Source organism: Manacus candei, unplaced genomic scaffold (assembly GCF_025592945.1).
Source record: "Manacus candei isolate 608988 ecotype Guabito, Panama unplaced genomic scaffold, ASM2559294v1 h1tg000011l, whole genome shotgun sequence".
NCBI lineage: Eukaryota > Metazoa > Chordata > Aves > Passeriformes > Pipridae > Manacus > Manacus candei.
In genome coordinates this window covers 14,722,833-14,735,572 of record NW_026138059.1, presented here as the reverse complement: position 1 = coordinate 14,735,572, position 12,740 = coordinate 14,722,833, and the positions used below count along the sequence as shown (strand labels likewise).

At 34.9% G+C, this 12,740-nt stretch overlaps 1 protein-coding gene across 1 annotated transcript in view; it reads left to right on the top strand.

Moving 5' to 3' along the window:
• COL21A1 (collagen type XXI alpha 1 chain) overlaps positions 1-12,740 on the top strand; it is a 98,924-nt gene that overhangs the window by 55,410 nt on the left and 30,774 nt on the right. The window contains exons 15-17 of the mRNA XM_051777904.1: positions 353-406; positions 485-538; positions 4,298-4,351. Of these exons, the coding sequence (XP_051633864.1) occupies positions 353-406; positions 485-538; positions 4,298-4,351 (162 nt within the window). The remainder of the gene's footprint in view (positions 1-352; positions 407-484; positions 539-4,297; positions 4,352-12,740) is intronic.

Sequence of the window (12,740 nt, the reverse complement as noted above, 5' to 3'; positions counted from 1 at the left end):
TGGCCATGAAGAGAGATATTTTAATCTGTAATTTATATAAAGCAGAGAGCGCATTTTGGCCACGGAGAGTTAACAGTTACATTTTCATGTGTCCTTATATTTTCTTCATGTGTTTATTGCTCTAGAGTTTTAAGCAATTTGAAAGAGGGTCTGTGTTAGGATTTCTATATTTTCAAACATATTTACGTTTCTGTAACAGGGTAGTTATTAATTGGCAGCTGGCTGTACTAAGAAAGAAACAGATTTCCTGTACATTTTCAGAATTAGAAATGCATTAATTATAGGTTAAATATACTAAATTTGCAGCATAAACATTGAACATAACTTACTTTTTGTTTGCTGTTTTTCTCAGGGTTCAAAAGGAGAGAAGGGTGATACGGGATTTCCAGGAATGCCTGGCCGATCAGTAAGTTTTGTGAAGACAATTTGTCTTTAACTTTTGCATGTTAATTCACCTGCTGATTACTGGTAACTGTTCCTACAGGGAGACCCTGGCAAAAATGGGAAAGATGGATTACCGGGAAGTCCTGGTTTCAAGGTAGGTAGAAATGTATATTCGTATCTTGCCAAAGTCTTCAACAGCATTGCTATTGGTCTAAATATACTCGTTTATTCTGTGGAGAATTACTGGAAATTAAAATAACGTGGTACTAGGAAATGCAGAAGTTTACTGCAGCAGTGAGCAGATTTCATTGTTTTCAGTTGTTTTATGAGCTGGGGCAAATCTTTTATTAAGAGTGTATCCTTAGAGATTCTTTATACGTTGTCTTCCTTATCCTTTTGTGTTTTATCTAACTCTCTTAATGAGATTTATAAACAAGCATACACTGTAGAACATAATTAATTGCTTTTGAAGGGAGATGCAGGAAAGTTAGGGGAAAGCACTTTCAGTATTGAATGTTTGTGTTTGTATTCTCTTCACTGTGCAATACCCTTTACATTGAATTTAGAACAGTTTTTCAAGTTGATTGAGTATCTGTGTACTGTAAAAAAGACTACAGGATCCGATATTTGTATCACAGTGTGTGAGCTCACTGGATGTTTTTCTTGCCAAACACTTGTTTGCGCTTTTCTGATTTGTGAAAAGGTGGACTTCAACTGTATCAGTTTTAAGTTCACAGGAAAAAAAAAATTAATAATATGCAATGTAAATGTTCAGTTGAATTGACTTAAAGAAGCTTTTAAGCAGCAGCGTTGTTCCTTTTCTTAGTAATAAGGAAAGTATTTAGGACTGCTCCAGAGTGATGTTACTTCAGTGTCAAAAAGTACAAGTGTACTTTTAAGTGCATTTGTCTAAATACCTGTTGCTTTAGTTGAAGATCTGAGTCTTCCATTTTGTGACCATGCTTGTCTAGAGCAGTTGGGGATGCAGTTGGCATATCTGTGACATCTGCTGCAGCAGGGAGATGTGGTGCAAGACCTATGAGAGACCTAAACCCTTCAAGCAGCAGCTGCCAAGAAAGTGGATCCAGCAGCATCCCAGGCTTGTTCTCTCAGGCTGGAGGGGAATTTCAGTCATCTGCTGGACTAGCTTCCTGCTCACAAATGGGACAACACTGAATCCATACCAGGTTGCTCAGCTGGGTTTTGGTAACCTCAATGGAGACTGCACAGCTGTTCATCTTGTTCCATCCTTGAATGTTTTCAAGGTGAAAAATTTATCACCCTTATTTGGAGCAGGCAATGGCTCTACCACATCTATGTGGTGACAACTGAGTGAAGGTCTTAGTAAATATAATGAATGGAGCTTCTAAAGTCACTAAGCTGCTGACTGTTAACTGCTGTAACTTTTGTGACTTTACTAGTAAGTTTTCAGTCCTATTTCCTCCTCTTTGGGTAGCCAAGGTGACCCAAAGTGCCATTTTAGAAGGGCGTAGATCTCCTTTAGATGGTACCTGCCAGCCCAATGTGGAAGCTTTGGCTGCCCTAGAGCACCTCAAATAGCACCCATCATTTGTGATTTGGTAGCTAAATTGAGCCTTTGTTCACTGTAATGGGGTCTTAGTGCCCTTACATGTCCCTAGACATCTTTGGATAGAATAGCATATGTAAGTGTCTTAGTTTGAAGCTAAAGGGATGAGTTATGACTTACATGCAACACTACAGCACTGTTATCTGGGAAATTGCCCAACTTCAATGTATAACTGAGCATCCTGCAATTCAAAGATTTATTAGCAGAAAACATCTAAAATAACAATCTTGAGAAAGTATGTATAAAATTTAGCTTTTATGGTAGATAAACTCAGTATTTCCTGTTTTATTTGTTCTCCTTGGAAGGCCTAATGAGACTGTGCTAAAAGTTAATGGAGTAACTTTGTTTTATGTGTACTGTTGTTTTTTTTAACTGCCCTTACGTTTACCACACTAAAATACGTTAGTAAATGAAGTTGTAAGTCTCAGTTATGGAAAAAAATTCTCATTGCTCATTTTTCTTAAGTTAACTTCAGCAACCAAGAGCAGATTATTTCTACAATACTAAAGGACTTTTTCTTTATTTGTTGCTTGGTTTAGTTTTAAATACTCCTACATTAATTTCATTTTCATCTTCAAATCCCATTGATACATGCCTACAAATTGTCTTTATTAATATAAACGTATCTCCGACTCTTGCAAATATGTCAAGCAAGGACAATTGAACAGACATTTTAAAACACTCAGCTAAGTTTGTGTCCATGGACATACTAGCTACCTATGTAGCCATTGAAGTCAACACAGGTCTAAGTGGTAATGCCAGAGGAGTCAAAGAAGGCAGACTCATAGGTACCAGTTTAGTTGTGTCCTTCAAAGGCCTGTGGTGCATTTGAAATGTATTAGTGTCCAAAGCATCCTAAGGAAGCTGAAAAATATGACATAAGTCCTATGGAAAGCCAGTACCTTTCTGGAGTGGGAGTAGGACCCTAGACAAGACACCCTTGGGTATCTCTAATACGACCAAATGTCTATGTGTGGGCAGTGGAATTCAGCTTCTGTTGGCTGATCAGCTGAATCAGTCCTCCATTAATTGTCCAGACTAGACTTCTGTTGTCTGTGATAGGAGCTTATTTACCTTCCATGAATTTATGTCAAACGAATCCTCCCTTTTATATATGTATATCTATGCACGCACACACGTACACAGAGATATCAGCACTAAGCTGGTGGAGGAATTCCTTTTCTGGTATGATAGAACATAGAAAAAAATTAGGTATTAATATTTTCTTTCTACAGTATTTGATAACATGGACAGGTAGAAGTCACAGTTGACACAACGTTAGCATAAAATTTTAACTGCCACTGGTGGCCATTTAGAGTGAAGCATTATGTTGCTAAAGGAGGAATTTGGAGAGTACTTTGATCTGTTTTTATGCTTGTAAAAAATATACAGAGAATTCAGTATAATAGTTATGTGAACGTGTGTGCATTTAAACTGGAAGACATTTTCTGTAAAAAAAAATATTGTACAAAAAAATATGACATACTCATTAGTTTTTATTCGTTTTATAATATAGCTAATAGAAGCTGTATTGTTCATTGTCAGCTTGACTTCAACATCTGCTTGCTATAAAACATTGTTTCATTCTGGGTCTATAATCAAATTCAGAGCAGTAACAAACATGCTGTCTTTGAAGGAAACTTCTGTTGGAGCTTTCCTGTTTTTTTACAATATTCATTCCAGGAAAGAATGTGGAAAAAGCATGGCTTGAAACCCAGATGCTACCCATTGTTACTTCCAGTCCTGTTTTTATAATTTTAAATTAATTATTGTGAGATTACTTTGTATATATTTTAATTGATCTTTAATTTATCTTTAATTGATAATAATAATTTAATTGATCTTTAATTTGTTTTACATACTTTTATTTCTGGAATTATTCTTCAAATTTTCAGAATAGTATCGTACATATTTTGAGTAAGGGCATAAAGATTTGATCATTTCTGGTACTGCTGTATTCTTAAGTGCTTTGAAATATTTTTCCAGACTATTAGTTGTACCAACAGTTAGACAGTAGCAGTTTATTTTTTTATGCATTTCTTCAACCAGAAGTTGCTGTTCTGATTGAAAAGACAATTGTCTCTCATCTCTTTTTGCAAACTATTTGACAGCTGCCTGTTGGACACAGCATGAGGGAATACTGGGTTGACAACACTTCTTAGTATGTTTTAAACTGTTTTCAAGAGATGTTTATTTGGTGAAACCTTGATTTTGTGTATTCGTTTGACATTTTACTTATATTAAAAATAATAATTTAGTATTTGAAATAATTATTTTTATAATGCAAAGGAAATTTTTTTTCTTGTCTTTTTTTTTATTTTAAAGGGAGAAGTTGGACAGCCTGGATCTCCAGGCCTAGAAGGACATCGTGGAGAGCCTGTAAGTGATTAAATTTCTAACATATCCTTATGTACTGATTTATTAGGTTTTTTAGGTTTTGAGGGTTTTTTTAGTTAATGGCTGTTACACTTAATGTTTCATTCATATTGATTGGAATTGGTTGATATGCCCATTTTTTAAAAAGTGCTTGTTTATTTTCTTTTATTGTTTGTCTTTAGATTTGAATTTATTAAAAAAAATAAACAAGCCCTTAAAGTCAAAGATGCCTTAAAAGAAAGGATTCTTAACTATTCTGCTGCTATATATACTTATATGTATATATGTTATGAAATTATCTCATTATTGACTTCTTTCCTGTTGATATAATGATATAGATGGATTTTAATAATTACTTACACAAGAAAAGATTCTGGATGGTTTTAACTCTCGTTTCTACAACATGGTCTATCTTCTTTCATATACTTGTTAATGGCACTTTTAAAGTTTATTTTTTTCACTGTCTACCTCCCCCTTTCCTTTGTCCAGTTTTATTGGTCTTTACTTCCTTGCATCTGGTTACACTGTCCATATTACCTGTATGTCTGTTCTTCTTGCTTAGCTGGGGAACATGCTGCTGCATTTTTGTTTTGCTTATTTCCAAAGACCGTTCCTCTACTGATATTTGGGCAGCTCCTCAGGGCAGCTCATTTTTCCTCCTCTTTATAGTTTGGCTTGGCTTTGTCTTCCTTGTTTCCTTGTTTCTCTCTTTAAGGCCATCAGGCTGCTTGAAGCAGATGAGCCAAGATGTCTGTAGAAATAACTGAGAGCTTTGAGTGGTGAGAGACAGCCAGCTGTCTTCAAACCATCAGTAATCCTTCAGTAGGCCAATAGCAGTGAACAGAGCTCAGTTGGTGGAGCACTGCTACATTTTGAATTTTAAGAGGAGGAGATACAGCTTTATACATTCGATGGAAATTTTGTGGTGTTGGATATAATGAGAGGCAATATGTGTTACATAGTACTGAAATCTGGTACAGAGTTTTGATAACTAGGAAATAACACTTGCAGCTGAAAAATTCTCAAACTCTTTAATTTAAATTTAATATACATTCACAAAAAGCTTTCTGAAACTCCGTGAGTAGACTGTGAAGCACTGGGAAATAATTCCCAAGATATTTTCTTCTACTTGATTGGCTTAAGTGAAAAACACACATAATTTCTCCCATGGCTTTATTTTTTCCTCTTTTTTCTACCCCAAATAATTGTGAGGTGTTTTAACCTTTTACAGTCTGTGGTATCATCGTATTTAAAAAAGACTGAAATTAAAAATCATAAAATACAACTTAAGGGATTTTGGTATATTTTTGGTTAGTACACCATAACAAATGTGTTGAGATAAAAATGAGTTCTGTCCCTAGCCTTGTTTTGTTTCTTTATTTTTTTTTTTTTTAAAAAAGTAGTTAGTTGGTCATTGTGATTTTTTTTTTTAAATTAGTAAAAAAAAATGGAAAGGAAAAGGCATTTCTTACCTAGGGAAAACTAAGTATTTAATACTGTAACAGCTCTCTTTCTGATCTGATAACATTGGTTAAGTATGACCTGTATCTTCTAAAGAAACATATTTTGGTTTAAAATTAATATAAATACTTCACAATATAACATTTTAAATGGCAATGTAAGCACATAAGTCCCATAATTTTGCTTTAAAGAGAAATGAAGTGGCAGACCTAAGACATTAAAATTACTAAGAAGTCTTTGAAAATCACCACAAAGTAATATAGAGGGAGACTTCCAATATATAAGCAACTACAAAAGATTTAAACAATCCTAAAAGGCAAGTCAGATGGCATTGTATGCTTCATTTATAGTCAGTGGAGGTTCTGAAGAGCAGAAAGTCTAAATGCTGACCATGAAATTACCTCAAGGTAAACAGTAGGAAATGTAAGACACTGAGTCATCCCTGCTCATCTGCCTCTGTTGTAGCACCAGATGTAGCTACACCAGCCTCTGGTGTAGCACCAGACTGCATGTGTAAACATAGTGCTCCCATCTATTTAGAGCCTGGAGGAGGAGCAAAGGGCATTTCTGTGTGGCAACTTTGTGATAAAAGTGTGTGTTTGGGCTGTGGAAAACAAAAGCTATTCTCAACTTTGGGATATATGGGCACCCCTACTCAAGAGGGTAATTGGCTTTCATCTGTTGGAAAGTGGGATGGATTGTTGAGGGCTACGAGGGATGTCTTGTGCAATTTACTGCTTCTGTTGTTCTGTTGTTCCCCCAGTGTGTACATTAAGGAACATAACATGTACAATTGAATAGATGCGTAACATGTAAGTGACTCCTCTCCGCTCCTCTTCTGTGGAATTCAGTGTAATCTTCTCCGGTGGGATACCCTAGGAGTTATGGCACTGATGTGGAAGAGAGGGATTGAATTCTGCTGTGCCCTCCCTGTGATAGCCAAATAGGGTGCCTAAGCTCAAGACAGGCCTTGGGTTGTACTGTGGAAACTGTATGACTGTATCACTAATCAACCACATGCACGGTTAGTGGCCCTGGAACAGCTGGGCAGGTGGTGTGGATACCCCACCCATACAAACATACATGCAGATAGTCTGTTTCTTCTATTCAACCACATTAGTGTTAGACATAGCCTAATTTGTTAAGCTGATCTTTTTAGAAATAGTCATCTTATGAAATAGCCATCTTATGATCCCTTTTGCTTTAGCAAGAAGAGCATGGTTGTGAAATTAGCTCATCTTGAGGCAGCATCTAAGGGGCAGCTGACTAGGATGGAGCACCCACTGAACTCCTATTGCCTCTAGCCTTTGAGAGGTGTGATTAATTTTTGGGCAACATACTTTCTGGTATATTATTACTCTTATTAATGCCCGAAGTTGTCAACAGGAAAAAGTAGATTGTAAAGCTAAGTAAATAATTCCAAGTCATGTGGTTGTTTTCCCTCAGTAGTATTATTTGGAACTTAAGTTAACCAGGCCATCCCAGTTCCACCCACTCTGTGTAAGAGTAACATGACAGTATGGAGAGAATAATTTAGATAGCATTTAGTAAAGGTAGCAATCAAGCTCATTTTGCTGATGACAAAAAAAGGCCATGCTGTCACTTGAATAGTTTAGTGGCTAGTCATCTATCTTACTGATGACAAGCTGTTTTGATAAATGCTTTCTTTTTTTTTTTGAGGGGCCAACTGTTTAAAGTATAGAATAAATCAAGATTTATTTGAGCTTAATTTCAGCCTGACTGTCATTTTTAATATAGGTAGAGTTTTGTCAGAGTTTGATTTCAGTGGAAGGTCCTTGTGTTTACAATTATGCAGATGGGAACTCTGAAGTGAGTGCTTGTGGGTAAAGCTGGCAGGACATTTGTAGCGCTCTTCTAAGCCTAGCATATGCTCTCCTACCACAAGTAATATGTCTGAGCATTTGCAACTGCTCATGTTTACTCTCCAGAAATCATATTTTTCAGAAATACAGCTGCAAACACTTAAAATGGTAGAGTTTGCCCTCAATATTTAGGTCACATCACAAGACCTCAGATGTGGCCTTATTTGTGCCAGCGATAGCAACGTATCACTACTTTCAGCTTTTGACCTGACTCCCACTGTTATGCCTATATTCCTAGTTTGTCTGTTGATCTTTCCTAGCTGCATCAGGAATGCCAGATCTAGATCAGTGCATTCTCTGGAAAAATCCGTGTTTTATGCTAGGTAATGGTAGTAGAATTCTTTTTGAAGTGTATTCAAGGTACACTACAAGATACAACAGAAGTTGCAGTATTTTATTCATAAAGCAGAAATCCTGAAAATAAACTGATACAACCAGGTATCCTGTATGTTTGGAAAGCAAACCTAAAGTTAATGTAATTCTGCTGTATCTAAAGCCCTGCTGAGATTGATCGAAACAGGAACCAAAGAAAGAAGATTCCTGATGTAGTTATGTAGTGGCATGAAGATCAAAGTAATTTTTTTTGTTATTAATTTTCTCTCTGTGTCATGTAATGTTTTGCTTGATGCACTTTATGTTGATGTTATGTTGGTTTGTACCAGTTTTAGTAAATAAGATGACATTTACTCAGCATTTGTATTTTATGTTTGCATTTACATACTGAGTTATGAAAGGCTTCAGATAAAAACAAACCTAAAAATTCTGTTATGTATCTATACAATAGGCTTTATGAAAAAAATTTCTTTCTGAAAGTTTTACTTTATTTTTTTATGCAACTAGTCTAATTATTGTATTTCTATGTTTAATCTTCTGGTAGATTAAAAAGATCCTGTCGTATTTCTGGTGCTCAAAAGATCATGTGTTGTGTGAATTTATTATTTATGGAAATGTTCCATAGATACTCATTCTGATTTTATATTGTCTTAAATTTGGCACTCCTATAAAGGACCACTCTCTTTGCAAGTAGTATATAAAGAAGAAATTATTTCCTGTCAGTTTTTAAGATAAAATAGGAGATTCAAGAAACTGGTTGTGTGAGTTTATCAGAATTCTTAGTTTCAGATCTGATGTTCATCCACTAGTCTGAGATGCCTTGATGGTAGAAGCTGAACTCTGCTGGCCTGCTTTTCAAAAGTGTCAGCATTACAGTCATAACGGATGTACGAACTACCATTTTCTCTGCAGATGATGTCTTGTGGGTCTCAGAAAAATACCTTATTTCTTTTTTCTGGCTTTTACCTCTAAATACATTTATGAGTGAAGTGAAATTGTTACTTGGCTGGGGTGGTTTTTTTAATATATAAACAGCTGATTTTGGTAGATATATGCCATTCATCATTATTTCTTTCCAAGTAGGTTTGGTTAATTGAATTAGCTTTTTCATTATTATATCTTTATTCCTTCTTCTAATTTCTGAATTGTTGAAATAGACAGGGGAGAGTCTTGCTGATGACTTTCTGAGTGCTGGAACTACTATAACAGATGTTTTTAGTCTTGTTCTCACTTGAGGAAGCGGAGATGACAGCTTTGACTGGGTAATACTTTCAACGATCATTCATTAATTATATAGTGGTTGCTGTAAGCTCAAACACATTTTTTTAGACTGAATGCAGGTTTTTCTGTCAAGTATAATTTTTAGGTTCACTTTAGGTGGATGTATTTTTAGCCAACTTTATTTGCAGCGTGGGTTATCTTCATTCTGACTGACAAGTTATTTTAACTAGATTAATTCCATACTACATTTATAGCAGAGTTAATTGCTGTTCAGAAGATAAATATGAAAGTGGTGCTGTAATGGAACAGGCAATAAAGACTTCTAGAATTTCACAGAGGCTAATCTGAGTTACTTTATTATTTCCAGTTGACAAAAATTATATAAAACATGACAATATAGTTGCTGATCCAAAGTGTATCGAAGTCAATGGAAAGATTCCCATTGAATTCAGTCTGGACTGGGGCCACAATAAATGCTATAAGAAACTTGGACCCACTGACCTAACACTTGGAAAATAATGCCTGCTTTTCTAAGTTGTAAAACTAACAGTTCTCACCCATCTAATTCTCACTTTCTGACAGTTCTTTGTGATTTCTAATTTCTAAATTTCTTTTCTCACACAGTATGAAATTACATTAATTATATTAATTTTCCAGAATTGTAGTAACTTTTTTGGTTTTGTTTTGTCTACAGAGACTTGGGAAAATTATTTTTTCAGGTAATGCCATTTTCTGTTTGATAACTTTGGAAAATCAGGCAGAGAAGAGGTGGTGTACCTTGCTGACATTTCTTTAAGACTATTTTATAAATGTCAAGTTAACAAAGGGAATTTCTTAGAAGTTGTAAGGAGATATAGAAGGAACTCTAGTTGTAAACCTACTATGGACATGAATGGCATATGCTATAAATAGTTATAAATGGTACTCAGAGTAGTGTGTTTTCTGCTTGTATGCTGTAGTGACCTTTTTATGGCTACCCTGGCACTTTTCTTGCTAATTCATATGCTGATAGAAGTCAGATGCCAGCATTCCTCCCCCATTGCAACTGGTTTGTAAACACAGCGATAGAAATACCTTTAACCAATGTGTTGTACCAATTTAAAATCTCACTACTGACTTGATGAGCTGTATTACGATAGAGATGCTTGTCATTTGTTAAAATATATCTTAATAATTTGTTAATCTTTTATATGTTAAAAAGACTGTTAAAAAAATGTGATTTTGAAAGAATTGTCCTGCAGTGAACACTTGAAGGTGCAGCACTGTTAAAGAGTTCAGTAACTACTTCTAAGCACAAAATTAGTGGTAGAGATTATTTATTTATATTCCATGACTGATTCCAATGCATTAGTCCTGTTTATACACAAAACCATAAGTTCTTCTGAAGAGTCTAATTTCTTCTATGCATTAAAATAATTTGCAGTATTTATTGGAAATTTTTATATGGAGACTTTAAGCTTGTATTATACTTCTTGGCTATCTGTACCAGAAAGTGAGCTTTAATTCCCAGATGAGTGCTTTGACATAAGCTTATACTGTCTGTAGAATAAGACACATGTTCCACCTGTGTTTTTTTCCACTGAGGGAATGATAATACTCACTTCATACTGTAGCTTCAGCCTTCAACTGTCATGTTTTCAACTTGGCTTAGATGGAGCCTAGGGATCTGGTTTGAAACTAAGAGTGAATTAACTTGGTGGAATGGATGTGTACATTACCTATCAGATATCATCTCTCATGATAATATTCCTCAAAAATACATATAAATGTTTGCCCATTTACGTGCTCGTGCATTTAGGAAAACAGAGGCCTTCGTATCAGGTGCAGAGACTGCAATATGCATGTGCTTACAAACATCACTACCTTTTTTCTTAGCACCAGAAACTAGGTTTTCCTGTTATTAATATTGGAGTGGACCTTTCTATAGAGATTTTGGTTTGTATTTGAGCATTATAGCTATACAACTTGATTAAGTGGGAAAAAATCAGCTTACTTATTCAAAAGCATTTCTTATGAGTTTTTTTAAGTTACTTTGAGCAGATGATGTACAGATACATTTCAAGTATATTAGTTAACATTCTACTGCTTGGACCAAAAAAAAAAAAAGAAGACATTCTTAAAAATTACTTGACTTGTTCAAGTGGAGATTTTTGAGAAATTGAATGGACAAATCCACAGCACTGTAAATTGATTCTGTATTCTTTATCAGAAATTTTTCTCCCAAATATCAGTTAAAAATGTGATTGGCTTAAATTAAGGAATTATAACAATATACTAATAACTATAAAACTATATAACAATATACTCTGTGTGTGTGTATGCATGTGCACACATAATCAATCAGTTAATTCACCCTGCTAAGAAGAGAATAAGTACTAAAGATCTTAAAAGATCTAAAGTACTTAACATTCACTTCCTTTGACATGTAATATTTAAAAAAGGAGTCATTTGCATTCTTTTGGATCCACCTGATGTCAATAATAATATTTAGGGCATTCCTGAACTAGTGTACTAATTTCATGCAGCCAAGGAAGGCTTTTCTGAAGGAGAGGCTTGAAGAGAATGTTTGACCCTGGTATATGTTGCATATTGGGCTGGTGTCTGTATATTTTAGTACCAGGAAAGTTGTTGTTTATACTTTCAGTAAACAGTGTTTCACATCTGCTGATTAATCTTAAAACAACAATATCTCTCCCTTATTCTTGCCTTACAGTTTCCTTCTCAACTCCCACAGTTTTCAAGGAACATGTCAAGAACTGTCAAATCCTTCTGTAATACAGATAACACATTTGAAATTACATCTTTAACAAAATAGATTTTGTATGTTTCTCAACAGAAAGATTATTACTGGGATCAGAAAAAAAAAATGCTTAGTGAAATAGTTATGAATTTGAATGAACTTCTGACAGCCAAAGTACCCGACAGTCTCTCGTGGGCAGCAGCATCATCACATGATTTTGGCCCAAGTTACTTATATATGCACCACCTTTTAACCAAAATATGGTATTTGAAATAATTGAAGTAACATTTTCAGTTTATTGGGAAGAAAGAGCGAAAAATGGGGAAAAAAAAAAGTTCTTTTGTAACAGAGAAGGTATTTCACCAGTAAACATCCCATTTGTGGATTTAAAAGGAGTCAAAAGCAAGCGAGATGCAATACATTTTTTTCTCTTTATATAGTTTGCCAGATCACAGATAAGAATGGCCTTTTTGTATTACTTATGTTTGTAATTCACAGGAATTTTCTTCAAGATTATTGCTCAGCAATAATCACACAGAAAGTGTCATGTCTGTTGGAACATGTTATACTGCAAAATGCATTGATAACATGCATGTCCTAAGTGGCAAATCACTACACACTGTGCTTATTGCAGTCTTTCAATGTGTGAGGCCTCAGAAGCAAGCTATGGAAAATCAAGATGGATCTGGATGTTTTGGTGTTATTTTAACATACGCTGCAAAATAGAAATGTTTTGAGTCTTTGAATATTTTTA